Source organism: Cervus elaphus, chromosome 22 (genome assembly GCF_910594005.1).
Source record: "Cervus elaphus chromosome 22, mCerEla1.1, whole genome shotgun sequence".
NCBI classification, from domain to species: Eukaryota; Metazoa; Chordata; class Mammalia; order Artiodactyla; family Cervidae; genus Cervus; species Cervus elaphus.
The window spans coordinates 36,223,339-36,248,181 of NC_057836.1; the positions used below are offsets into that span (position 1 = coordinate 36,223,339).

General features: G+C 36.7%; 2 protein-coding genes across 3 annotated transcripts in view; one reads left to right on the forward strand and one right to left on the reverse strand.

The window, feature by feature from the left end:
• The window catches only part of INTS13 (integrator complex subunit 13), a 28,193-nt gene extending 26,251 nt beyond the window's left edge, over positions 1 to 1,942 (reverse strand). The window contains exons 1-2 of the mRNA XM_043882001.1: positions 1,400 to 1,942; positions 179 to 414 (exon numbers count right to left, since the gene is read on the reverse strand). Coding sequence (XP_043737936.1) covers positions 179 to 403 — 225 coding nt within the window. The 5' untranslated portion in view covers positions 404 to 414; positions 1,400 to 1,942. The remainder of the gene's footprint in view (positions 1 to 178; positions 415 to 1,399) is intronic.
• A 141-nt stretch (positions 1,943 to 2,083) lies between these two features.
• On the forward strand, positions 2,084 to 23,066 carry FGFR1OP2 (FGFR1 oncogene partner 2). 2 transcript variants are annotated; one of them, XM_043881750.1, is made up of 7 exons: positions 2,084 to 2,354; positions 9,935 to 10,071; positions 12,484 to 12,601; positions 13,685 to 13,827; positions 16,172 to 16,285; positions 18,635 to 18,748; positions 20,918 to 23,066. In XM_043881750.1, exons 2-7 carry the CDS (start codon positions 9,937 to 9,939, stop codon positions 21,053 to 21,055), a joined length of 762 nt encoding a protein of 253 aa, XP_043737685.1. In that variant the 5' UTR covers positions 2,084 to 2,354; positions 9,935 to 9,936; the 3' UTR covers positions 21,056 to 23,066. The 2 variants fall into 2 exon arrangements, with proteins under 2 accessions (XP_043737685.1, XP_043737686.1); XM_043881751.1 differs by lacking the exon at positions 16,172 to 16,285 and having other exon boundaries at positions 2,087 to 2,354.
• The last annotated feature ends 1,777 nt before the right edge of the window (positions 23,067 to 24,843 follow it).

The window sequence follows — 24,843 nt, forward strand, 5'->3', positions numbered from 1 at the left end:
TGTTGGCCCCGATTAAATACATGTAACATATTAATCCCAAAGGGGAGTTCTATATACCACATTTTTAAAGTAGCAAATAAATGGTAACTCAAATTGATAGCAAATTCATATATAAAAAATGTAACAAGCAGTTAAGTACACCCCCCAAATCATGATTTTCCTTGTACTTCACACTCACCAGCTTTTTGAAAGGAAATATGTCATACATTATTCTACAATATTCCATGGAAGATTCTACTGAGCAAGTCCACAACGATTTAGATATAGGGGCCAATGGGATGATTCCTTGGGTCCTATTCTTCACGAGCATATCAAACTCGACATGTTGTCTGCATGACTCTGCCATGTAAGGGCAGTGATCCACGACAAACACTGTTTTATGAGATTCAGAAAAAATCTTCATCTTGTTTTAACCTGCAAAGGATAAAATATATTAGTCAAACATCTTATATATAACATTTAATCTCGTAAACTATTTCTAATGACTGTCTCTTTTCCTCAAGAAGATTTGGTAGGGAACATTAATAATCAGTATTCAATGAAATTTATCCAACAAAGAACAAGATTTAATGAGGTCATGACAAGAAAGTAACTATCAATTCAAGGGATGAACTACTCCATATTAACTTGTCATTCTACCGGAGGCAGGCAACATTGCAATCCATGCATACATTTTTGCTCTGGAATGCACTTAAACTTGTCAGAAGAAAATATTTTTACAAATAATTGAATTGTTTCTCTTACACAATATCAAACATAATAAACGACATGTACTCTTCAAATACACTTTTGATGATCACTGTTAATTGACATCAATTTCATATAAATCCCTAACCTTAAGTAAGTCAGTATTTGGGGTATTCCCTCCAAAAAAATCTCAAGACTTCTAAAGAAGGGTGGGGGGGGGAGAAAGAATGAACTGGAAAGAGGAGTGACAACAAAGGGAAGTCCAAAACATAACAAACATCTCCTAAGATAACTGCATATCAGGTCTTCGCATTAGGATACGGACCTCAAATTCACGTTCTCCCCTTTAGCTTATGAAACACCACAGTAAATTTATCATGTAGAACAGAAAAACTTAGGTGCTACCATCACGCTGGTGAGGAGGAGGAACTTCAAGAACTTTTTCTTATAGCAACTCCCTTGCTTCGCTAAGAAAATCTTACAGTGAATAGACAAGCCACATTCGAAAAGCACATGGTAAACAGAGCAAAAGTGCTCATCAAAACGAACTGACTTTTTACAATCTACCTATTTTCTTCTACTGCTTTCAAACGCATTTCCCCTTCATGCAAAAGTCTTCTTTGAGAAACCTAGACACACTCTGCTGGAAGGTGGGGGGTAGAAAGTACAAGGTGAGTGGATAGGGAAGACCTCACGATCGAGGTTCGCTTACTTTCGTGCCTGGTCCTGCAGTGAAAACGAACAGAGGCTATGGACCACAGCCTCTCTGGAAAAGGCTGCTGGCTGGGTGGGGAGGGTCAGCGCACAGTCAGGAGTGACTGGTACCAAAGACAGGGGACTATGCTTTCCCCGCTCATCTCTTAGCACACCGGTCCTTCCCAGCCTTCCTAAATGCAGGAGCGCGCGCGCCTGCGCGTGAACACAAACACTCACACACTCGGACTGGCGCGTGCGCAAAGCACTCTTCGACAGCCCCGCCAAGCTGCCCTTCCCCCTCGGCGGGCCAGACGCCCAGGTCTCTAACAGGAAGAGGGCGGAGCCAAGAAAAAAAATGCCTCCGACCCTTAAGGTTTTCTACCCGCTAATTTTCCCAGTCACCCATTGGGAAGACTGATCCCGTCGACCTGAGAGCCTCCCCAACAGCAGAGTACCAACCACAGCACCGGCTAAACCAGCCACGGCCCCCTAAGCGCAAGGGCCTCCCACTAGATCTCCCTGCTCCGTCTCTCCACCCAGCCCAGTTTCCCCTAGCAAAACTCGCGAGACTTTGAGAGAGGCCGAGCAAAAGCCCAAGTGTGGACTAGTGGGGAGAGACGTAAAGTGGCCCGCCCCTACTACTTGCGCATGTCAGCTAGAGGCCTCAAATAAATCGCGGAGGTCTGCCCTCCCCCCCGCCGTTACGCGAGGAAGGAAGTCTCGCGAGGTTAAAGCGCTTTGAGAGCGCTGGTCGGAGGCGGTCGCCGGGGGTTTTCTCCTTGCCAGTGATGGGGCTGAGCACCTGGAATCCCGGAGCCAGCCCTGCATTGCCTGTTGTGGGTTCTGCGTCTGCTCGCTGAGGAAGCTGAACAGGCGGGAGGAGTCTCTTCCCTTGGGTGCATAGGTCCCCGTTGGCAGAGGCTTTGAGTCCTAACCGCCACTGCTGACGGCTGCGAGGGATTGAGACCAGAGTAAGTGAAATCAATCCAGGGAGACGAGCGGGCGTAGCGAGTCGTAGGCTTGCTTTCCCCTTTTGCACCACCTCTTGAACCACCGGCTGCCGGTTCCTGGGAGCGGTACTTCCTGTTCTCAGCTCTGAGCACCTCTTTCCGGATCTCAGGTGCAGAAAGTTCGATGAAAAGCCTTGGCCCTAACCCGTGGGGACACACCTCTGTTCTCGGTTTTCTTCCTGCCTAACCCACCTGGCAGCTCACCGTTGGCGGGGCGGGATGGGGGTGGTCGGCAGGGGTGGAAGAGGGTTCCTTTTCGGGTTTCAATTTACCTCTTTGCGTAAGAACCATTCCCTTTCTTGAAACCACCCTTCAAGAAATATTACTCTTTTCCTAGTTCTCTTCGCGGATAACCAACTGTCTTTAAACTGCCTTCTGAAGAATCCTACCTTTTTCTTGGTTTTCATCTTACCCTTCTTCTGTATCCGATCTCAGATAATAGTACTGGTATCCATCCAGTTGTCCGCACTAGAAACCCAAGGCTCATCCTTGACTGTATTTCCGCTTGTATTGCACTGTGCTATTTCTTCTTTCAAAGCCAGATGATTTCCCCACCATCCTCCTCCCCTGGTTACCATTCTGAAATACAAATCTCTTTATGTCAATCCTTTCTTGAAACTTTTTCAATAACCTTACCGCTGACAGAATTAAGTCCTATTTGTCAAGCGTATCACATAGAGCTTTTTACTGTCTGTCCCAATCCATTTTTACCTTTTCTGTTTTATATTGCCAGTACCTCAGTATTCGTTCACGCCAGACTGCTGTTTGTCCAGACACGCCAAGCACTTTTACAGTGCCTTTGTATGTGCTATACCATCTGTCTTGAATGCTTCCTCTTCCTTTTTATAAAACCACCTCTCAAAATCTAATTCACAGACCATTGTCTTCTCAGGCTCCCCCAGATGATACTGATAGTACCACTGTTCTCCCAAAGCACTTCAAACAGTATTTCTACAGAACTTTTTAGATTGTATAACACTGTTTATTCAAGTATCTTGTCGCCTGCCAATTTGAGCTTGAGTCTGGAATCACATCTTATTCATCTTTGTAGCAAAAGTTGATTCATTGCTTGGCACCTAGCAGGCATTATTTGTATTAATATAAACGTGTATACTTATTTGTAATGTGTGTGTGCGTGCTTAGTTGTTCAGTTGTGGCCGACTCTTACTAGTCCCGTGGACTGTAGCCCCCCAGTCTCCTCTGTTTCTGAAATTTTCAAGGCAAGAATATTGGAGCAGATTGCCATTTCCTACTCCAGGGGAATCTTCCTGACCGAGGGATTGAACCCAAGTCTCCTGCATTGGCAGGTGTATTCTTTACCACTGAGCCACCTGGGAAGCCCCATTTATAATATAATAGTTCTGAAGTTTCATCATAGAAGTAGGAGTCCTTAGCATTCTCAAAAAATATAGAATTTTAGAGCCAGAGGAACCTTCTATATTAGTTTTAAAAACGCTGACCAGTTTTGAGTATGAGGAATTCTGTACCACTAATACACAAGTAATTGTATTTTTAATATCTGTTAGTTGAGATTGTGCATCGTGGCACGAAACTATTATGCTTTTACATGATTTTGTATTTTATTATTAGCAGTCTCTATTAAAAATGGTGGGATATATAGGTATGAGAGAAATATTTAGACTACAGACCATGCTTAATGCATGTACATCTGTGCCACCCTTCCAGTGATTCCTTGCCCATAGGTTAGAAATAACTGGTTTAGGTTAGATTAGTTTCTTCTTAAATTGTCATACTTGTTTGAACATACACGTATATGAACTTACATTTAGTCACAATTCCAAGGAAACATGTAATTAAAAAAAATAAAACTTCACCTGTGTCCTTGCTTTCAAATTCTGTTTCTTCTAACTTTAAAAATTCATTTTCTTCAAAAAGCTGCTTCATAAAACTCTAAATGTGTTCATTCCATTATTTTCAAGGACAGTGAAAAATTTTTGTGCTTTCAAATACAGTGATATGTGTGTGTGTACTTTTTAAAAGTACATAATTTATAATTTACATGCTTTCTTTCTTGATCTCTGTAAATTTCTGAGAAAACCATACTATGCCTTTCATTTTTGTACCTCCACGGGTGTCAGTTAATATTTTCTACAAACTAACTTTAGAGGCACCTGCCCAAACAATAAAAATTTTTAACCAAACTAGATTGTTGACATTTATAGACACATTATGTCAGTGGTCATAGTATTTCTCTGTGGTTCCAGCTATAAGATAATGGATTTGTGGATAAAGGAAAAAGAAGAGTGATTTTAATTTCTTTAAATTTTTCTTAACCAAAGTCTAAAAGTAAACAGCTGGCAGTTTCTTTCTTGGGTGGGTGGTGGTTTCTCTTTTATCAGCAGCAGAATGTTCTGAACGCTGTGCCAGGAGTCTGACTGCAAATGTCTTTGGTTGGTAGAGTGGGCGAGAATGTGCTCAACATGGTGGGGTGGAGGGGAGTAGGACCAGGAACTGCTTTAAAAAAATTTTACCTGTAATCTGAACCTACCTGTAGAAGATAATGTAAGTAAGTACACTAGTTAAGTATGACTAGTTAAGACACACACTTAAAAATAGATAAATTGAGAATATCTTTTTTTTTTTAATTGGAGTTTTTTTTTTTTTTAATTTAAAACTTGTCAGAGAATGGGAAAACAAATCTTCCTCCCTCTGCAGTTACCAACGAAAAGGGAGGGCTGTGGGAGGGAGAAAAGCACAGTGGTTTCCAAAAATGTGGCAAAGTAAATGCATGTTATGAAATATTTTAAACTTTTCTGTGGTTTCACATACAGGAAATAAATATGCAGATTCTTAGACATTTTATGTCACTGTTTATCTAAAATGCTAATAAAAGTATGCTTTTAATTACCTGCTTTTTATAATTCCTTACCCGGAATAGAATTGGGCTTTCCTGGTGACTCAGCTGGTAAAAAATCTGCCTGCAAAGCAGGAGAACCAGGTTCGATCCCTGGGTTGGGAAGATCCCCTGGAGAAGGGAATGGCCACCACCTCCAGTATTCTTGCCTAGAGAATCCCATGGACAGAGGAGCCTGGCAGGCTGCAGTCCATGGGGTCACAAAGAGTCAGACACAACTGAGCAGCTAACACTTTCCCTGAATAAATAAGTTTTTATAGTTACAAAACAGATTTTAAATGTAGTTCATTTTGATAGGAGTATTTCATTATGCAATCTAGAGAATTTTTTTTTTTTAAGTGGATGTTAATTATAGTTTCAAAAAGCCTAGTTGGTCGTGTTAAAAAACAAAATTCAACTGAGTGAACTTTAAAAATCTTTTTGGCTTTGTTCAACAATTCATGATTCAGGCAGCACCCCATCTAGCAGAAAGGAGTTCCAAGGAGCTGTACAAAATGAGACACTTTTATAGGAAAAGGAACAAGGAAGTTACACTAGCAAAAAGCAGGTTGGATGTGACAAGGTCACTTTCCTTTAGGGGATGGCAGGGGTTCTGTCAGGCAAATGACCTCAGTGATTCCTGATTGAGTGGTTTAAGGTTCCATTTCTGGAAGAGGCCAAAACTGTAAGTTAAGTCTTGGTTTGGTGATGTGGGGCATAGCATAAGTGACTCCATTTGGGTGGGGCCTGTTTTCTTGTTTTTAACAGTCTTACAGGTTAACTGTGATGACTGGTTAAAATAAGTGCTAGGCTTCCTATTGGTTATGAGGGAAGATATTAGAAATTTGTTATTTTTTCATCTTTGTTTATACTTCCACTTATTTTCTACTGCTGGTTTGAAATGCAGTTTATATAATATTTTGGAAGTCTCCTTGGTGGAGTAGCATCAAGGAATTTGCTTTGTTTTTCCACCCAGGAGACCATGGTAGTTTTTACATAGGTAGAAGCAGGCAGAGCCCTGCGGATCCATCTTGGCTGTACATCCTCTAGACTGGGATCAGAAGTTCTATTTCTGGTACTCGCTTAGCTCCTTCCTTGCTGCATGGTGCTGTCAGCTCCTTTCTGTTCAAGTCCTGAGTCTGTTTCCTCATTGATAAAATGGGGATAACAGTTATCCCAATGAGCAAGATTCAGTATAAGGTTGTATCCCTTAGGTTCAGAAAGCTACCAACAGTTGGACTCTAACAGCTGAGGCAGCATACTGATAAATAGATCCAGAAATAGAGAGCTCAGAAACATACCCATACATTTGCTGAGAAAACATACGACAGGTGTGGCATTAAACTTCAGTGGAGGAGGAATGTACTGTCCAAAAAATGGGAAATGGGACAATTGGTTGTCTCCATGAGAAAAGGAAAATATAATTAGATATCTTCCACACATGCAAATAAAACAGCAAATCAACTAAAGATAAAGGCAAAACATTGGGGATAGGTAAGATTCTTTACTGTCTGAGCCATCAAGGAAGCCCATATGTCTCCCTGTCTAACATGTTGTCAAGTTGGTAACCCCAGACACAGCTTAACTTTTTCATATTTCAGAAAGAAAGATTTATGATTATCTGAAAAGATTGCATCTAGATTCAGGGCTCTGTTTCAGTTAATCTACAGATTCCTTTGCCCAGAGAATTCTGAGAGTATGGCTTTTGGGGAGAGGGCAGCTTACTGAGTTACACACAGTATACGTATTTGATCACCTGTCACCTCATCCTGTATGGGAACTTTAGTGCATTTTATTTGGAAACACATCCTAGCTATTGTTTGTAGATATCATGTTATTACAAAGCATAAGGAGGTTTCTTCTGATATTAGTCCCAACAGTGTCATTTACATGTTGGGACCACGGACTGTCAAGGTCCTCATACCTGAGTTCTGTTAAATCAAGATGAGCTTCTCTCAAATCTTTTACAGCTTTCTCTAGACTTTGCTTTTTTCTTTCCTTTCACCATCTGTTGCAACCAGTTATTTTTACTGTAAGACATTTTTTTCTGTTTTTAAATGTAATTTTACTCTAAAAAATCTGATGTTCTATAGTTAGTGGGATTGATGGGAGATACGGAGATATAGGGGCTTCCCTGGTGGCTCAGATGGTAAAGAATCTGCAATGCAGGAGACCCAGGTTCAGTCCCTGGGTCAGAAAGTGGATACCCACTCTGGTATTCTTGCCTGGAGAATCCCATGGACAGAGGAGCCTGGAGGGCTACAGTCTGTGGGGTCACAAAGAGTCAGACACAACTGAGGAACTAACACTCATTCATAGAGATACAGTGACCCCCACATAAATAAGAAAGCTGTACTATTGCCTTGCTCTAATTTTAGGTAATTCCAGAAGGGCAGGGCCTTGTTGGAGGACATCTTAGATAGATTTTAATGACTGTCCTTTCGTGTTTTAACCTATAGGAAGCATTGGTTCCTTTAGTGGCCCTTTTGCTGTTGTATTTTGAAGTGCCCTTATCTAAATCTCCTAAATCTTAGAAGACAAATCTTTTGGTTGTTTTATCTAGTGAGACAGAAGTTGTATTAATTTCCAACTTAATTCTTAAAGCTCTCTGGAAATGTCTAGTCATATAAGTGAACATTTTATAAATTGGTAGTTTTACATTTTATTTTGATTAAATCTTTTTATTCAGCTTTGAACCTGTTTATAATAACAGGACAATATACTCTCTGCTTCAGCTGTTGGGTACAACCAAGAATACTGTTTGAATTTTTTTTCATCTTTATTTAGTTTGCAATTTTGAATCTTTGCTAGGTATAATCTTAATGAAAGCCTGCTAAAATGGTGTGATGTGTTGTATTTTCTTTCTTTCTTTTAAAATGTTACACAGTTAGGTTATTTAAATCTCTTGCTGCATTTTTCTGTATCTGAGGGGCTAACAATTAACCTAAGGAGTCCCATGCGGTAGTATGGATCGGGATGGGGAATACGTGTAAATCTATTGCTGATTCATGTCAATGTATGACAAAACCCACTGAAAAAATAAATAAATTAATTTAAAAAAAATACCTATATTCTGTAGCAAATTCTGTCTTCCTAAACTTGGTGAAAATTCTTAATTATAGCCCTTAACTTTGTTCTACACCTGGGTTTTAATTTAATTGCTATAGATCTGGCTTATGACATAGTAACATTACAAGGTAATTTTATTTTTTGAGAAAATCTTAAAGAAAGGGTTGCTTGTATATTAACAGAAAATAAGGCAAAACAGTAGAAAGAGAAAAATTCAAGAGTGATAAGTGTCAGAATGTTAAAGTTTTTGAGAGATTATTTTAAAATAAAAATTTTGTTTTGAGGTCTCAGCATATCAGTTGAAGAAGCTAACTATAGGCTGTGTTATGTTTTGTCTCCTAGTTTTTCAACTCCTTTTATACATTTTAGTTATTGATTTTAACATATCAGAAGTTTCCCATAATGGCCAGTGTTGTTCTTTGCCATTTACTAAGGAAAGTGCGAGAGTTAGAATTATAAAGAATTTTTATATGAGAAGCTGAAGTTCCTCCAGAAGGAGGTTGATCCTTTAGTATAGCATGACACATAGAGGCTGCTTTGGCTGGTTAGTAGTGTACGTTTGTGGTTGGTGTCTGAGGTCACCTGACCAAGCAGAGGCTAGGAAGGGTCATATGGTCAGAGACCTGACAGTCACCGACTGCAGAATACAAAATAATAAAATGACCTTTTTTCACAAATGGCAAGATAGGGATTGCCCTCATGAAGAGAGCAATTTCTATATAACATTCAGTTCAGTTGCTCAGTCTTGTCCGACTCTTTGCAACCTGATGAACTGCAGCACGCCAGGCTTCTCTGTCCATCACCAACTCCCGGAGCTTGCTCAAACTCATGTCCATCGAGTTGGTGATGCCATCCAACCATCTTATCCTCTGTCGTCCCCTTCTCCTCCTGCCTTCAATCTTTCCCAGCATCAGGGTCTTTTCCAGTGAGTCAGTTCTTCCCATCAGGTGGCCAAAGTATTGGAGTTTCAACTTCAGCATCAGTCCTTCCAGTGAATATTCAGGATTGACTGATTTGATCGCCTTGCAGTCCAAGTCAAGAGTCTTCTCCAACACCACAGTTCAAAAGCATCAGTTCTTCAGTGCACTAAAGAATCTGCCTACAATGTGGGAGCCGCAGGAGACATGGGTTTGATCCCTGGGTTGAGAAGATCCCCTGCAGAAGGGAATAGCAACCCACTCCAGTATTCTTGCCTGAAGAATCCTATGGATAGAGGAGTCTATGTAACATAAAATGTATTTATTGAATACACTTTTGTCCCCACTGTATATTCAGGGTATTTTAAATACATTCTGATTTTGTTCTCAGGCTTTATATATATTTATATAAATGTGTATATATAAACACATACGTGTATATATGTAACATGTAATTATATATATTTATATATGTTGTGTATAGTTTTTTTGAATATTATAAATTCACTTGCAAGTTTGTTCCATCTGAACAGAATGAAAACCACAGGTGTTCTTAGATGTTTTTCTTCCTGAGACAGTGAACGATTCGGTAACAAATGTAGCTTAATCATAATGTGTGTTAAAGTGGAACTAAAATAAGATTGATATGCCAGCTTTCTTTTGAATCTGTTTCTCATTTTTAATCTTACGTATTCCTTTAGAAATGAGTTGCACCATTGAGAAGGCACTTGCTGATGCTAAAGCCCTTGTTGAAAGATTGAGAGATCATGACGATGCAGCGGAATCTTTGATCGAGCAAACCACAGCTCTCAACAAGCGAGTAGAAGCTATGAAACAGGTTTGATTTTTTTTTTTTCCCCTGTTGATTCCATTTTTAAAAGGCAGTCATTGACATTAATGTGTTACTTTTATTATAAACTTCTGCTTAACTAGTATTTTATTTTTAACGTTTTCTGAAGTTTAGAAGTAGCTTGACTTGTATGTTTTAGCTTACTTTAGATTGAAATATAATTTTGTCAAGGTCAACTGACTTGTATGTGTGTATATATATATCTTCTAAAACTTGTAGATTTGATCACTTAATTTCCTACAGTGATGCAAATTTGAGTTTGGAAAATACAAGAATTTTTTTAAGATCTAAATACATTTGATAAAGATGAGATAGTATCTTTTACTAATAGTGACACATATTTTGTTCTGTCTCCTATTTTTATAATGTAGAAATATTTTTATAGGACTATTTTGGGGTGCTGTTTAATAATAAAATAGTTTTTTAAGATGATGCAAAGCAATATCTTGTTTTCACTTTTTGCAGTTACTGCACATGTGTGTGTGTGCATGCTCAGTCATGTCCAACTCTTTGTGACACCATGGACTATAACCCACCAGGCTCCTCTGTCCATGGGATTTTCTAGGCAAGAATACTAGAGTGGGTTGCCATTTCCAACTCCAGGGGATCTTCCCAACCCAGGAATTGAACTTGCATTTCCTGCATTGGCAGGTAGATTCTTTACCTCTGAGCCACCTGAGAAGCCCTATTCATTTATACTTGCTACCTTATTTTTCATTTACTGCTGCCAATTAAGGAAGAAATGAAAAGGGCTTCACTTCTTGTTATCCTTACCATTATGTATAAGAACTTTCCAGTGGGCTATGAAGTTGAACTACTATTTTAAGCCCTCTTTTGATTTTAACTTTAAGAGAACTATAGAATCTCTGAAACTATGATGGAAATCTCTGTAGGAAAATATATATTTATAGCTTACTCTCATGAAGCGCATCTCTTTTGTAAAAGGAAGCAGCAACCTGGGGGTACTGATTTTAACAAAGCTGCTGAAAAAGTGAAGCAAGTTTACCTGTTGGATTAGCCGAAAAGTTCATGTGGGTTTTTCCATGACATCTTATGGGAAAGCCTGAACTTTTTGGCCAGGCCCATATTTTGCTGCCCTAAACACATTACATACCTCCCTGTCTAGCTTGACTCATGCATTCCAGTGAACATACATATCTTGTACTGAGTTGTAAAAAAGGGGAGGAGGTTGACAAGCAGAGTTAAGAACCATACCATAAAATTTACCCTATTTTTTAATTTTTTTGGCGGCACCACATGGCATGCTGGATCTTAGTTCCCCAACCACAAAACGAACCCACATCTGCTGGAAGCATGGAGTTTTAACCACTGGGCCACCAAGGAAGTCCTCTACAATTTACCCTTTTGAAGGGTGCAGTTGATTGAACTTTAGTATATTCACGTGCTCTGCAACCATAATCACTGTCTAAAGTTTTCAAGTTTCATCTGTGTTCTAGTATGTATCAGTACTTCATTCCTTTTTATTGCTAAATATTAATAATATTCATTGTAAGGGTATAGCACCTTTTTTTTCCCTATTCATTGGTTGATGAACATTTGGATTGTTTTTCTTCTGGGGCAATTATGTATAATACTGCTGTGAATACTTGTGTATACATTTCTATGTGGACATCTGTTTTCAGTTTTCTTTGTGTAAAGAATACCTATACCTATATCTATACCTAGCTGTAGAATAGAATGGTCCTATACCTCTATGTTTAACTTTTTGAGGATCTGCCTGTCTGTTTTCCAGAACAGCTATGTCATTTTACATTCCCATCAACAATATATAGGCGTTAGCAATTTCTGCACATCCTCTTGTTAAACTCGTTATTACTTGCTTGATTAAGGTCATCCTAGTGGCTGTCATGTGCTATCTCCTTGTTATATTGAGCTGTGTTTCCTTAATGACTAACGATGTTAAGTATCTTTCATGTGTTTATTGACCATTGTGTATCATCTTTAGAGAAATGTCTCTTCAAATCCTTTGCGCATTTTTTTCAGCTTTACTGAGGTATACTTGATGTACAGCATTGTGTAAGTTTAAGGTATACAGTACACATGTATATATTGTGGAACCGTTACCTACTAACCATGAGGTAGGTTAGTACTTCTGTCACCTCACATAGTTACTGTATGTAATTACTGTATGTGGTGAGAATATGTAAGATGTAGTCTCTTGACAAATTCCAAATATGTGATATAGTACTATTAACTTTAGACACGATGATGTCCATTGCATCCTCAGAACTTGGTTGTTTGCCCATTTTTTAATTGGGTTCTTTTTGTTGTCGAGCTGTAAGAATTCTTTATGAAATGTACACACATATATACACATATGTAAGATACATATTTTCAAATATATTCTCTTACATCTTGAAAAAAAAATCTTTTCATTAGTATCAAGAAGAAATTCAAGAACTTAATGAAGTTGCAAGACATCGGCCACGGTCCACATTAGTTATGGGAATCCAGCAAGAAAACAGACAAATCAGAGAATTGCAACAAGAGAACAAAGGCAAGCTGTTTATCACTGTGTATAGCATCTCAAACGTGAGCTTTGATCTCCAACTGCACTGTTGAATTCGGATCAGTTAATATTCTTTAAATGGGAAAATAGCCAGTTAAAATTACTTTTTCTAGTCCATTATGCTTCAATTACATATATCTCTCTTTATCCTATCCTACATATGAATATCTGTCTACCTTACTTGGAATCATCTTAGGCTCTCACCATCAATATCCATTTGTACCACTGAAATTATTACCTGTCAAAGAACTCAGTTTCATTCTCTGCAGTCCCACCACTTTGGCCCCTAGCTTAGGTGTTTATAGTCTCCGGCCTGAAGTATCCTCATTGGTCTCTTTGATTTCAGTCCCTTTCCGCTCCAGTCCATCTTCAGCACAGTCATCAGATTGATTTTACAAAAACATATCTGGTCATGTTGTTCTTTTGCTTAAGAACCCTCACTGTGTACTATTTCCTTATCCAGAGGCCTTCAAAGTTGACTCTAAGCCTTCTTTTTCATATTCTTCCCATACCTACCTTCTCCGTGAGACCTTTGCTCTTGCCACCCTGAACAAGTTCCCAAACATACCATCCACTTTCATGCCTCCCTGCTTAGAATGCCCTGTCCTTTATTTTTCAACTGAAGGAATGTACATTCACCTCACTACTATACTTCTGTGAAGCCTACACCAATTTTTCCTCACAGACTTTTTATATGTATTAGGGTAGAGCTCCTCTCTGCACTTAACCACATTGTGTTATAATTATTTATGTTTTGTTTTCTCCACTAGACTCTGAACTTTATGGCCTTTTGGTATTCCTAATATAGAGCATGATCTGACACTCAGTTGTTGTTTAGTAAATAGTTGTTAAAGTGATTCTCAAAAAATGAGCTTAAAATGGTTATTTTGAAAACTAATAAAGGACTCCATTTGGTGTCCTTTATTTCCATATGGCTAGATTTTTGTACCTCATGTTTTCTTTATGAAATATCCCCTTTATAAGTTGCTTTTTAAAAAATGTAATGTGGAAGAGAATACATTGTGCATCTTAAACTCAAGTTTAAATAAAATATACTGTTACTCTTGATAGAATTACGTACATCCCTGGAAGAACATCAATCTGCCTTGGAACTTATAATGAGCAAGTATCGAGAACAAATGTTTAGATTGCTAATGGCTAGCAAAAAAGATGATCCAGGAATAATAATGAAGTTAAAAGAGCAACACACTAAGGTAATCCCATTCTGTAAATATAATCTGAAAAAAGGACAGTCAATTAACTTGTGTTCAGATTTTTAAAAAATCACGTGTCTTACATGATATCGAATACTTCTCTTTTTGACGTTTTCTTCTTTTCCTTATTTTTTTCATGTTATGTGTCATTTTCTGTTTGATTTAGTCTTCAAACTCCCATTCTTCCCTAGTACTAGCTTATAATATATATTAAAAAGTAAACATTATTTGGGAAATAAAGGTAAGTGTATTCAATTCAATTTATTCAAAATTATAATGTTACCTGCTTCAAAGAAATATTTCTTCTAACTTGTATATTGGTATATGTTGCAAAAACGAAACTTAAATGCCCAAAAACCTTTTTAAAAATCCGAGAACAGCTAAAGTTAGATTCGTTTTTCAAGACTGTCTTCTGAATGAGGCTAATTCATCCAGACTATAGATACTCCTGATTATTAATGGAAGCACCAAGGGGTGGGGGGAGGAAAAGAAACAATATACCATATATATTGCCTTCCCAACCATCCCATCCTCCATCACATACCACTCAACATCATTTTTAGAGACAGAGCTGAACTGGCTATAAATCAGTGTTGTTTCTGCAGTTCATCTTACTAGTTGTGATCCCTGTATTTGCTAGCAGCTGCTGTGAAAAGATAAAGTAGTCCTTTACCATTTACATTTTATTTTAAACTGATTTTTAACTGCTGGTGTGAAAAATATTAGAATAGATTGTGACTACGAGGCCATTATCTCTATTGGATAATGATGAGCTAACTATTTTTTTACTAGTTATAACGAGTGTTATTTAAGAAGTATTGACTGTTACAACGTATTTTTATCTTTCTCAATTATTAAAACACTTTTTAGATTCTTTAAAATATTTCTTCCATCTTGGTGATTTTAGGTACTTTTTATTATTAATTATACTAAAAATAAATATCTAGTAAATTGCTTTAACATGTAAATTCAACTTTCCATAATAAGGAAGTTAGTAATAGCTCTTGTGTCAAATAGTATAATAATAAATTAACAAATGTGGTTTTAATATTATCTAATTATGCTATTTATCTCCTAACTAAAAGGAACCATGGATAGTTAAGTGGCAATCTTTTGAGTATAAAATGTATCTATTGTTAATATCATTATAAAAACATTTTATAAAAAAACATTTTATTTTGAATATATAATTTAAGAGGTTTTTTTAAGGTACAAATATGAACTGACTTAAAATTATTGGTAAAATAAGTATGTTCTTGAGACATTCCAAAAGACCCTTGTGTTTAACAACCTAACAAATTTTTTAAGATCTACAGAGAATACTCTGGCAAGCAAGTGCTTAAGAATAAGATGCTGAAGCTAGCTAGTCCCTCATGGTAGCAGCTATGTCAGAAGCAAATGTTTTCTAAAACACATTAGATTTTACCATTCAATACAGCTGTTTTACTAATTAGCAAGTTAAACATGTCTTAAGATAGCTGTAAGCCATCCTTTTTCATTATGCAGATGAAATTCTTCTTCTAAGTGCTGATTCTTGCCTTCCATGAAATAACAGTTCAGTTACTTGTTATTAATTTTAACTAATACATATTAATGTTTGTGATTTTGATTTTTCCCAAAAAGGAGACGCTTTGATTCAAACAAATATTTATTAACACTTGCACTGGCTTAGTTACCATAATGAGATGAATGACTAAGTTTTATTATTCTACCATAGGACCTTTCAGTGCATTGGGAGATACAGATACAAACATGATTATCTAACATAAGGTAGGATGTGATGAATCCTAAATAGAGATCTGGATTACTACTGGAGTACTAGAGGAAGCAAGATTAGTTCTCACGAGGAGAATCTGGGAAAGTGGCAAGGAAAGGTAGCAAATCCATCTAAATCTAGCCTCGAATTAATTTGGGGGCTTGACAAGCAGAAATGGGTGAGCACAGAAACTTGCATGATAAGTATGAGCTTCCAGGATATGTTTAGGTACTAGTGCTCTGATACCCCTAAACACAAAAATAATTTTATGACACATTTTTGGGTAAAACACAGAGTTCCACTTAACAGCATTTTGGAGTAAGAGGCTCTGTTGAGACTACTGTAACAGAATTCTGCCCTCACCTAGAAGTTTTTTGAGCACACATTTAAAAGCCAATAAAAAGTTGGAGGAGAACTCATTTTCATTCAAACACTCATTTTTACATTATTTTTGAACTACTACCTTTTTGGAAATCTTAAAAAAACAAACATTTCCAACAGTTGGCTAACTCGCATGAACTAACACTCATTCAGTTTTTAAATTACGGATATTGTCCGTATTAACATTATAATGACTCTGTACTACAGATTGACATGGTGCATCGTAACAGCTCCGAAGGATTCTTCCTTGGTGCATCTCGACACATCCTTGAAGCACCTCAACATGGACTGGAGAGGAGGCACTTGGAAGCAAATAAGAATGTACACTAAATAAAACAGTCAACTTTGGGGGTGTGGATGGAGGGGGGGAGGGGCATTTAAAAAGTTCTTTTACATTGAATACTCCCAAATTAAATCAGCAAATAAATGAAATTGCTTTTAAAAAACACTATGCTTTTGATAGCCTTGCAAAAATACTCAGGTTAGAAACTTTAAATTTGTCATGAATTCGCTGTGTATTGCATTATACATAGCCTGTTAGGTAATTGCAGGCTTTAAAGGTTCTTTGGGCCAGCCTTTCATTTTGTTATTCTAGTTAACTCTAGCTGCAAAATTTTAGGAAGCTTCAAATGGTTGTCTTCTTCTGAACATCAAAGACATTTTCTTGACAGTTATTTTAATCTGACTTTGTAAAAATTTTGTTTAGTCAAACAATTAAATGAACTGTTTTAATTTAGATTTTCCATAGTTTATAGTCCTTTAATTTGCATTCACAAGAAAATAAAATTACCTTTGTTTAGGTGTTACAATCAAGTATAGTAGCAACCTCTCCATTGTGTCTGTTGTGTTTTGTCTTTTTTTTCCTCGAATGCAATTTCAAGAGAGTGCAAAGATTTTGTTGCTAGCACTTCTTGCTTTTAAAACATTTTGAAAGCACAGGTCTTGCCCTATTGTGCCTTTTACGAGATCTATGATACTTCCCTAAAGATCTTATTGTAATAAGTGGATCATCCAGGAACCAGGCCTGTAAAAATACCCTTCTGTTTGTATTGAGGTTTTTTTCCTTATGATGGTTTTGTTAGCACAGACTGTCCTGAAAAAAGTAGTTTCTTGTTTTCTTCCGTTTTAGAGGCAAATGATTATTTGTTTCCTTATAGTTGCCATAAGACATTAAATCATAAACTGAGAAAGCTGTTGGTATTCAAAATTTTTGCTCATTATCCTTATCTGACTTGCTGCTGAAGTTACCTGTACTTGACTTGCTTTTAAATGTTAGGCTCCCTTTATGGTAGAAAGGATTGTAATTATTTTTTTTAAATTGTTATAGGACATGACAGTTGCTTGTCTTGATATCATTCTTACCATCATAGTCTAATCCAGAGCTGTCTAACAGAACTTTCTGTAGTGATGGAAATGTTCTTTATCTGTGCTATTCAAATTGGAAGCCGCCAGCCACATGTGGCTATTAAATGTCAGCAGTGCAACTGAGGGGCTGAATTGTTAATTTCTTAAAATGTATTTGACTTCAGGTAATTTCAATTTAAATAGCACTGTACTGTACAGTGTAGTTTATTTTGCCTTCTTCCTGTGTACTAGCTTTGTATAGATTATATTAAAATAATATAAGGATCTGTATTTTTGTTACTTAAGATATTAAACGTGTGGTTTACTAAAGATATTCCTATTTGTTGTCTGTCTGAATATTTATATTCCTTCCACAGTTTACTAGTGTTATAGGTTTTGAGGGGTCTTGTTCAAATCTTTTTTTCCAAATAGAGTATATACAACTGTTTAAGAGACTGAATGTTTACGTGGGAAGCTATTAACTTCTATATTTAAGTTTTGGCCTTAGTATAACAAAGTAACCCTCAGTCGCCAGTGAACAATGGTCTATAGAAGTTATTCATTTAAAAAAGTATTAGTCTTGTGCCCCTGCTGATTATAAACAACAGAGAAATTATAAAACCTTTTGTCCATCTCTTTCATTGACTGTAAGCTCTTTGTAATCAGAGAACATTTTTGTTAAGAAATGTTTGTATTCCTCTCACCTAGCATAGTGCCTGCACACCATACGTGTGCAAAAAAGATAATAAAAGTAGAACTCTGTTCATTTTATTCAATACTTATTATTTACTCAATACTTATCATCTATTATATACCTAACATTAAATAATAGAGAAATACAAGCAGTGGATAGGTCCTGCTGTCAGTGAGGATTATAGTCTGGAAAAGATTCTAGATTAAATTGAGATCAGTTTTTAGGATGGATACCATAGAATATATTTATAAATCATGAAGACTTCAGGAAGAAATAGATATTGAATATATATCTTTCCCATTAGTTTGGTCATGGGGCACGTAGGTACGAAAAAGAAAATGTTGCTGATCATTTATGGTGAGAGGTTTGTGAAATGAGTATTCTTTCTATTCGTGGGTTTAGATATATTGTGCTGCTTATCCTTAATCCTAGGCCTAACAGAAATCTGACTTCACAAGGACATTTATTGTCAGTCAACAGTCTTGTAAATATCTGTTTGATATATTACATTTATGTTAAATGGCAGTGTAAAGGTATTAACATATCAAGTAGTAATGCAGATTTTATAAAAAGAGGTTTTTTTTTTTTAAGTGTTTCATTGATTTACAGCTTCCATCTCCTTTTTTTTTTAGGAATTACAAGCACATGTTGACCAGATAACTGAAATGGCAGCAGTCATGAGGAAAGCCATTGAAATTGATGAGCAACAGGGTTGCAAGGAACAGGAACGAATATTTCAACTTGAAGTAAGTTTTAAATTGCACATGTAGGTGAAAACTATTTGTACAAAGATTTATGCCAGAAAATATATCTCATTTTAAAATATATACTTTCTGGGATGCTAGTAATATTCTTTTTCCTAATCTGGGTACTGGTTATTTGGGAATATAATGCAAGACCATTTATATAGTAATATAGGAGTCTAAGATCAGTAGTAAACTTATACCAGTCATTGAGAAAATTGACTTTTTTGGATCCTGTGTTGCTTCTGTTATTAGGTGAATATAATTCTTCAGGTTAGTAATTTGTTAAAAATATCTCTTTTTTATCAGAGATCACAATGATGAAGAGGGAAAATTTTTTTTAATCCACAAATAATATTCTTTGGCCACTTGTATTTTTCTAGAGATATAAAAACTTTCTTACCACCTGATGGCTCAGATGGTAAAGAATCCGCCTGCAATGCAGGAAACCTGGGTTCAGTCCCTGGGTCGGAAGATCCACTGGAGAAGGGAATGGCAACCCACTCCAGTATTCTTGCCTGGAAAATCCCATGGACAGAGAGCCCCGAGGGCTAGAGTCCACGGGGTCGCAAAGAATCAGACACGACTGAGCAACTAACACTTCACATAAAAGCTTTTATCGCCTCTGTCCTTTATTTTGTGGTAGCAAAAGCACAAGTCATTGTTGAATAGCTCAAATTGGTAGAAGAGGTGACCTTTATAATTTTAAGACCTTCATTTTGAAATCATGGTGGAGAAATTGGTTATAGGGGACCAAAAATGATTTTTCTAACTGTACAAAGTTCTCTCATTCTTTGTAACTAAGGCAAGCAAACTTTCTCAGTAAAAAGCAAGATAATAAATCTTTTCAGCTTTGAAAACCAGGCAGTCTGTGTTGTAGGTACTCAGCTCTGCCACTGAAACAAAAAAGCAGCCATAAACACACAAAATAAGATTGGACTCAGCTGTGTTCCAGTGCAGTTTAATTTACAGTAACAGGCCTCAAGCCCGGCCATAGTTTGCTGATACCTGCTTTATACCATTGAAGCTTAGAAAGTAAGACCAAAGGCAAAGCTGTAGAGAATAAATTATAATAGTTATTTTTAAATGTCTAAAAATTTCTTACAGTAGTTCAGTTCAGTCGCTCAGTCGTGTCCAACTCTTTGTGACCCCATGGACTTACAGTAACTAATCTAAAAGATAAGGGCAAAGTTGTTTGCCAGTGCTCAATCTGGTCGCTTACTTACCTTCTTAAAAAACACCACTATCTCTTCAGCCAGCCTGCTGCTGTTAAATCCCCACAAGGAAAGCAAACCAGGCTTGCCCTGCATTCCGTGATATCATGGAAAATAATAAAAGTACTGAAGTACCAAGAGGTGTTAGCCCCAGTGTATTATTCACAGACTTTCTGAGTTTACACAAATAAAAAGCTAGATGTTATTTTCTTCATCTGTGTTGTTGTTTAGTGGCTCGGTCATGTCCGACGCTTTTGAGACCCCATGGACTGTAGCCCACCGGGCTCATCTATCCATGGAATTCTCCAGGCAAGAATACTGGAGTGGGTTGCCATTTCCCACTCCAGAGGATCTTCCCGACCCAGGGATCAAAACCCACGTTTCCTGCATTGCAGGCAGATTCTGTACCACTGAGCCACCAGGCAAACTCCTCTTCATCTATATGTATTGTGCTGTAAAATAAGGCAGTTTCTGAAGTTCTGTAATTAAAGCTGCATAAATAAAAAGCCTTCACAGTGGTGGAAGACACTGAACACATAATTCCTACCTCTTTAAAAAACTGTTCTCTGGATTCAAGTTGTCAGCTTCAGCAGCATATATCATTTAATACAGGGTTCCCTGACCTCCAAGATCCACTGCCTGATGAACTGAGGTGGAGCTGATGTAATAATAATAGAAATAAAGGGCACAATAAATGTAATGCACTTGAATCATCCTGAAACCAACTCCTTCCCTCCTCCCACTCCTAGCCTCCAGCCTATGGAAAAATTGTCTTCCATGAGACTGGTCTCTGGTGTCAGGGAGGTTGGGGACCCACTGATTTAATACATTTCTGCCAATTACAGTACTTGCTTTTATTTTATTTATCATACCTTCATATGTTTGGTTTTTCTTAAGATAACATTTTTACTATTATAGCCACCGTGCTGACTGCTTCTTTTTGTTTGCTTTCTTATAGCAAGAAAATAAAGGCTTGAGAGAGATTCTTCAAATAACTCGAGAATCATTCTTGAACCTTAGGAAGGAGGATGTGTCAGAAAGTACGTCTTTGTCAGCATTAGTAACCAGTAGTGACCTCAGTCTGAGGAAGAGCTGAAGAGCTTTTTAAGTCTGTGAACCTCTTACAAGGTTCCAACACACTCACTGGGACTTGCTTGTTAAGTGAATGAAGTAACAGCAAAATCCATCTCAAGTTACCCTTTGTTTTGTTTTTTCTATAATATGTACAGTGCACTGGCAAGGACATTTAAAGGATAGCAATGAAAAAATACATAGTTAATGGTCATAGACTTTACTCCAAAATATAATTGAAAAGTAGAAATTAAGCCTTTGTTAATTGGTGAACAAGATTTTTGTAATTTTTTGTAATTTTTATAATTACAAAATTACAAAATTTGAATTACAAGAATTTTGTAATTCTGCCAATTACACTTAATTGGCAGAATTAAAGATTTTCACAGCAACTACTGCACGTAACGAGCTTTCAGCAGTGCTGTTGGCTTTGGTTGACATTTAGATAAACAAGAATATTCCCAACAAATGTCGTGGAATTCATAAAAAATATCCCAATTTTAATATACAGATATTGCCACAGTATTGTGAATGGAAAAATTGTCATACTAAATTATATTCTTCCTATTTGGTGAAAGTTAACAAATAGCTTATGTACCATGAGACTTCAGCTTTAATGATTGCCTGTCTACCTTCTCATTAATTTAAATTTTTGTCAAATAAAGTTCAGTTTAAAAGGCTGCTAGGAATGTTTTATATGCACCATAAATAAAAGAGGTAATTTAATTTGAGCTCATTTATCATAATAATGAGCTGACACTTGTCCATGACTTGCTTAAGTACATGAGATATCATTTCAGGAATGAAAGAGAAGGAATACTACTTTCTAAGAAAGAAGAGCTTATAAGAGACATATTTAGTAGGTTAAACTACTTCTTTGAATAAGTTTTGGTTCTAAATCAGTAATGAAGATGAGATTTTTCTCTTCTCTGGTTGATCTTTAAGGATATTAGGTAGCTCATTTAGCTAACAGTTGAAATGTTTGATACAGCAAGCTAGGTATGGTAATTTCACAGTAAATTGGGAATTGCTCTGCCTCAGAACCTTTTTTTTTAAAGTAATTACTCTTAACATATGGAAACAGTAAATTAAAATTAAAAAATTTTTTTCTAGGTCTAAAGCTCCATCTGGTTTTCATAAACATAAGCAAAAGATATTTCTTGTAATCTTTCAGTCAAAGGATTGGGGAGTACCAGGGGAGGAGGGGGGAAATCTGGATTTATAAGTATTTGTTTTAATTTTTACAAAATATATGTCCAATATATAAGTTTTTAAAAGCCACTAGGAATAGAAATGTGCTGACATCAGTCAAAATCTAAATTTTTCATTATTTTGTGGTGATTATAGAAGAAAAGGTAAGAATGTCAAATACTATTAAATATACTGTACTCATTTATATTGAATATATATTAAAATATGCATGATCGAACATTCTACTTTGGAGTGTATAATTTGTTAAAGTAATAATCACATGGTGACTTTTATGTATAATTTCATATATGGTAAAATTCAAAAGTGCTTTTCACTTTGGAATTTTTTTATCTTAAGTTTGCAATAGTTGAGGGGACTGATTGAATAGAAAATGGCTAATGGGCCCAAACTAAACAGATTTATTTTCTCATTCAGAGGCCTTGATTGGTATTTTATAAACAAGTAATAAATTTTATTTTTAAACTTTTCTATTGGTTTTTGGGAAAGTATCCTGTAATTTGATGGTTTTTATCCCAAGTCAGAATTAAATTAAGCTACACAATTGAGATTAAGTCTGAGGCAATTTGTTGGGGCAGCTCTATTATAAAACATTACTTGACAAATAATTATTTTTGTAAACAAATAGGTTGAATTAATTTATTCTTGGTCTTCTTACTTGGATATTATTTTAAGAACTTGGTGTTTAAAAACATGTACTTTATTATATAGCAACAGTGTTCTATCCCATACTTTTTTGTTTTTTAAGCAGAACCCTTAAATTTATGTCTGAGACTATGTACTGCTAGGAACCTATTTTATCAATAAAGATGAGTGATTAAAATTGGTATGGTCTCCAAGTTAATTTGAAAACAATGCTTACATTTATTCTTACTTGTAGGTATTTTTTTAGGGCTGTTTGTTTATCCTTACCACAAAGTTGGCACTTGGCAACAACTTCTACCTGTGTTCCTTAGGAACTGGCCGGCAGCTTACTGCTGATTCTGCAGACCGTTTGATCATCTGTATTGAATTTAAAAATGTCTTCCAGTGATATGTCTGGGTGGTCACTGCTCTACCTGTGGATGTGAGCATATTTGCAGATACAGTCCTTACAGGTCTAAGGATCTCAGGATAAGATCTTCCTGGATGTCGTGTGGATCCTAGGTCCAAAGACTAGTGTCCTTATAGGAGAAGAACACATTTGAAACTCACAAGGAGAAAGTCAGGTGAAGACAGAGGCAGAGGGTTATGCCCATCAAGGAACCCTACGGTTTATGAGGTGCCGCCAGAGGCTTGGAAAGAGGCATGGAATGACCTCATCTCCCTCAGGCCCTCCAGAAGGGATCAGCCCTGCTTGATTCCAGGTTCTGGCCTTCTTGATTTTCAGAATTCTGAGAGAATACATTTCTATTAAGCTACTTACCCAGCCTGTACCAGCCTGTAGTAATTTGTTACTGCAGACTTAGGAAATGAATATATCCTCTATTATTTATCATCTATCTACCATGTTATTTATTTTATAAAAGGAATACAACTCTGAAAAACCCATTATGTACAGGCTCACAGATAAAATGTTTTCTGCTCAAATTGATATTAACATCAGGATATCTTTCAAAATGTTGTATTCCTAAACTGACTCTAATGAATGGAAGATCACAGATCCTTAACTTAATTTGTGGTGACTACTACCTTTTTTGACTTTGAGAGTAAAACGAGTACAATTTTTAGTGAACTGTTGATAAAGAAGAATCTCTAATTGGTATTTGAGGGGACGTTTCCTTTTTAACTCACTGGCTGCCGCTCATTCACCTTTGTTCTTCTCTTTGTGATTTCTTAACATTAGAGAACCACAGGGCTCGGTTCTTACTCCTGTTCTGAATCTACCTCACTTCCTTGCTGATCTCATCCAGTCTTGTGACTTTACATACCACCTATATGCTAGATGACTCCCAAATTTACAGCTCTCATTAGACCTCATTAATTCTAGACTCCTCCAACTGTGACTAAAAGAAATATCAAACTTAAGATGTTCAAAGCTGAATTCCCTGTCTGACTCTCAGATCTCTCTGTATTTTTCCCCATCTCAGTTGACAGCTCCATCTTTCCAACTCCTAGAGCCAAAATCCTTGGTGGCATGTTTGACTCCACGTCTTAAATCTTGCACCCAGTTCATCAGCAAATCCTGTCGAGTCTCCCTTCTAAATACCGTTGACCCTTGAAACACAACAGGGTTTAGTAGTGCTGATTCTACACAGTTGAACATCTGAGTATAACAGAGTCAGCCCTCTATATCCAGTGTTCCTCTGTATCGTGAGGTTCTGAATCTGTGGATCGACCAACCATGGATGATGTGTTGCTGTAGTATTTACTATTCAAAAAAAAAAAAAAATCCATTCAAACCTGTTATCCAAGGGTCAACTGTGTATCAGAATCTTACCATTTTTCAGCATCACCACTGCTTCCACTGGCTAAAGCCACATTGCAATAATGATTGAGTTAAACTGGATTCAACCTAAATACAACAGGAAAAGAGTTAAATTTAGTTTTTTAATAATCTAAAGATAAATTATTGATACCTATTCAGTGAGGTTTATTGTTTACTGTGGCTTAATTCTGACAACA

Excerpts from the sequence above, each read along its gene's own strand:
- FGFR1OP2 (XM_043881750.1), top strand. The coding sequence starts at position 9,937 with ATGAGTTGCACCATTGAGAAGGCACTTGCTGATGCTAAAGCCCTTGTT. Across the intron at positions 13,828-16,171 it reads TAAAAGAGCAACACACTAAG|ATTGACATGGTGCATCGTAA; the intron begins GTAATCCCATTC and ends TCTGTACTACAG. Across the intron at positions 18,749-20,917 it reads AACGAATATTTCAACTTGAA|CAAGAAAATAAAGGCTTGAG; the intron begins GTAAGTTTTAAA and ends GCTTTCTTATAG.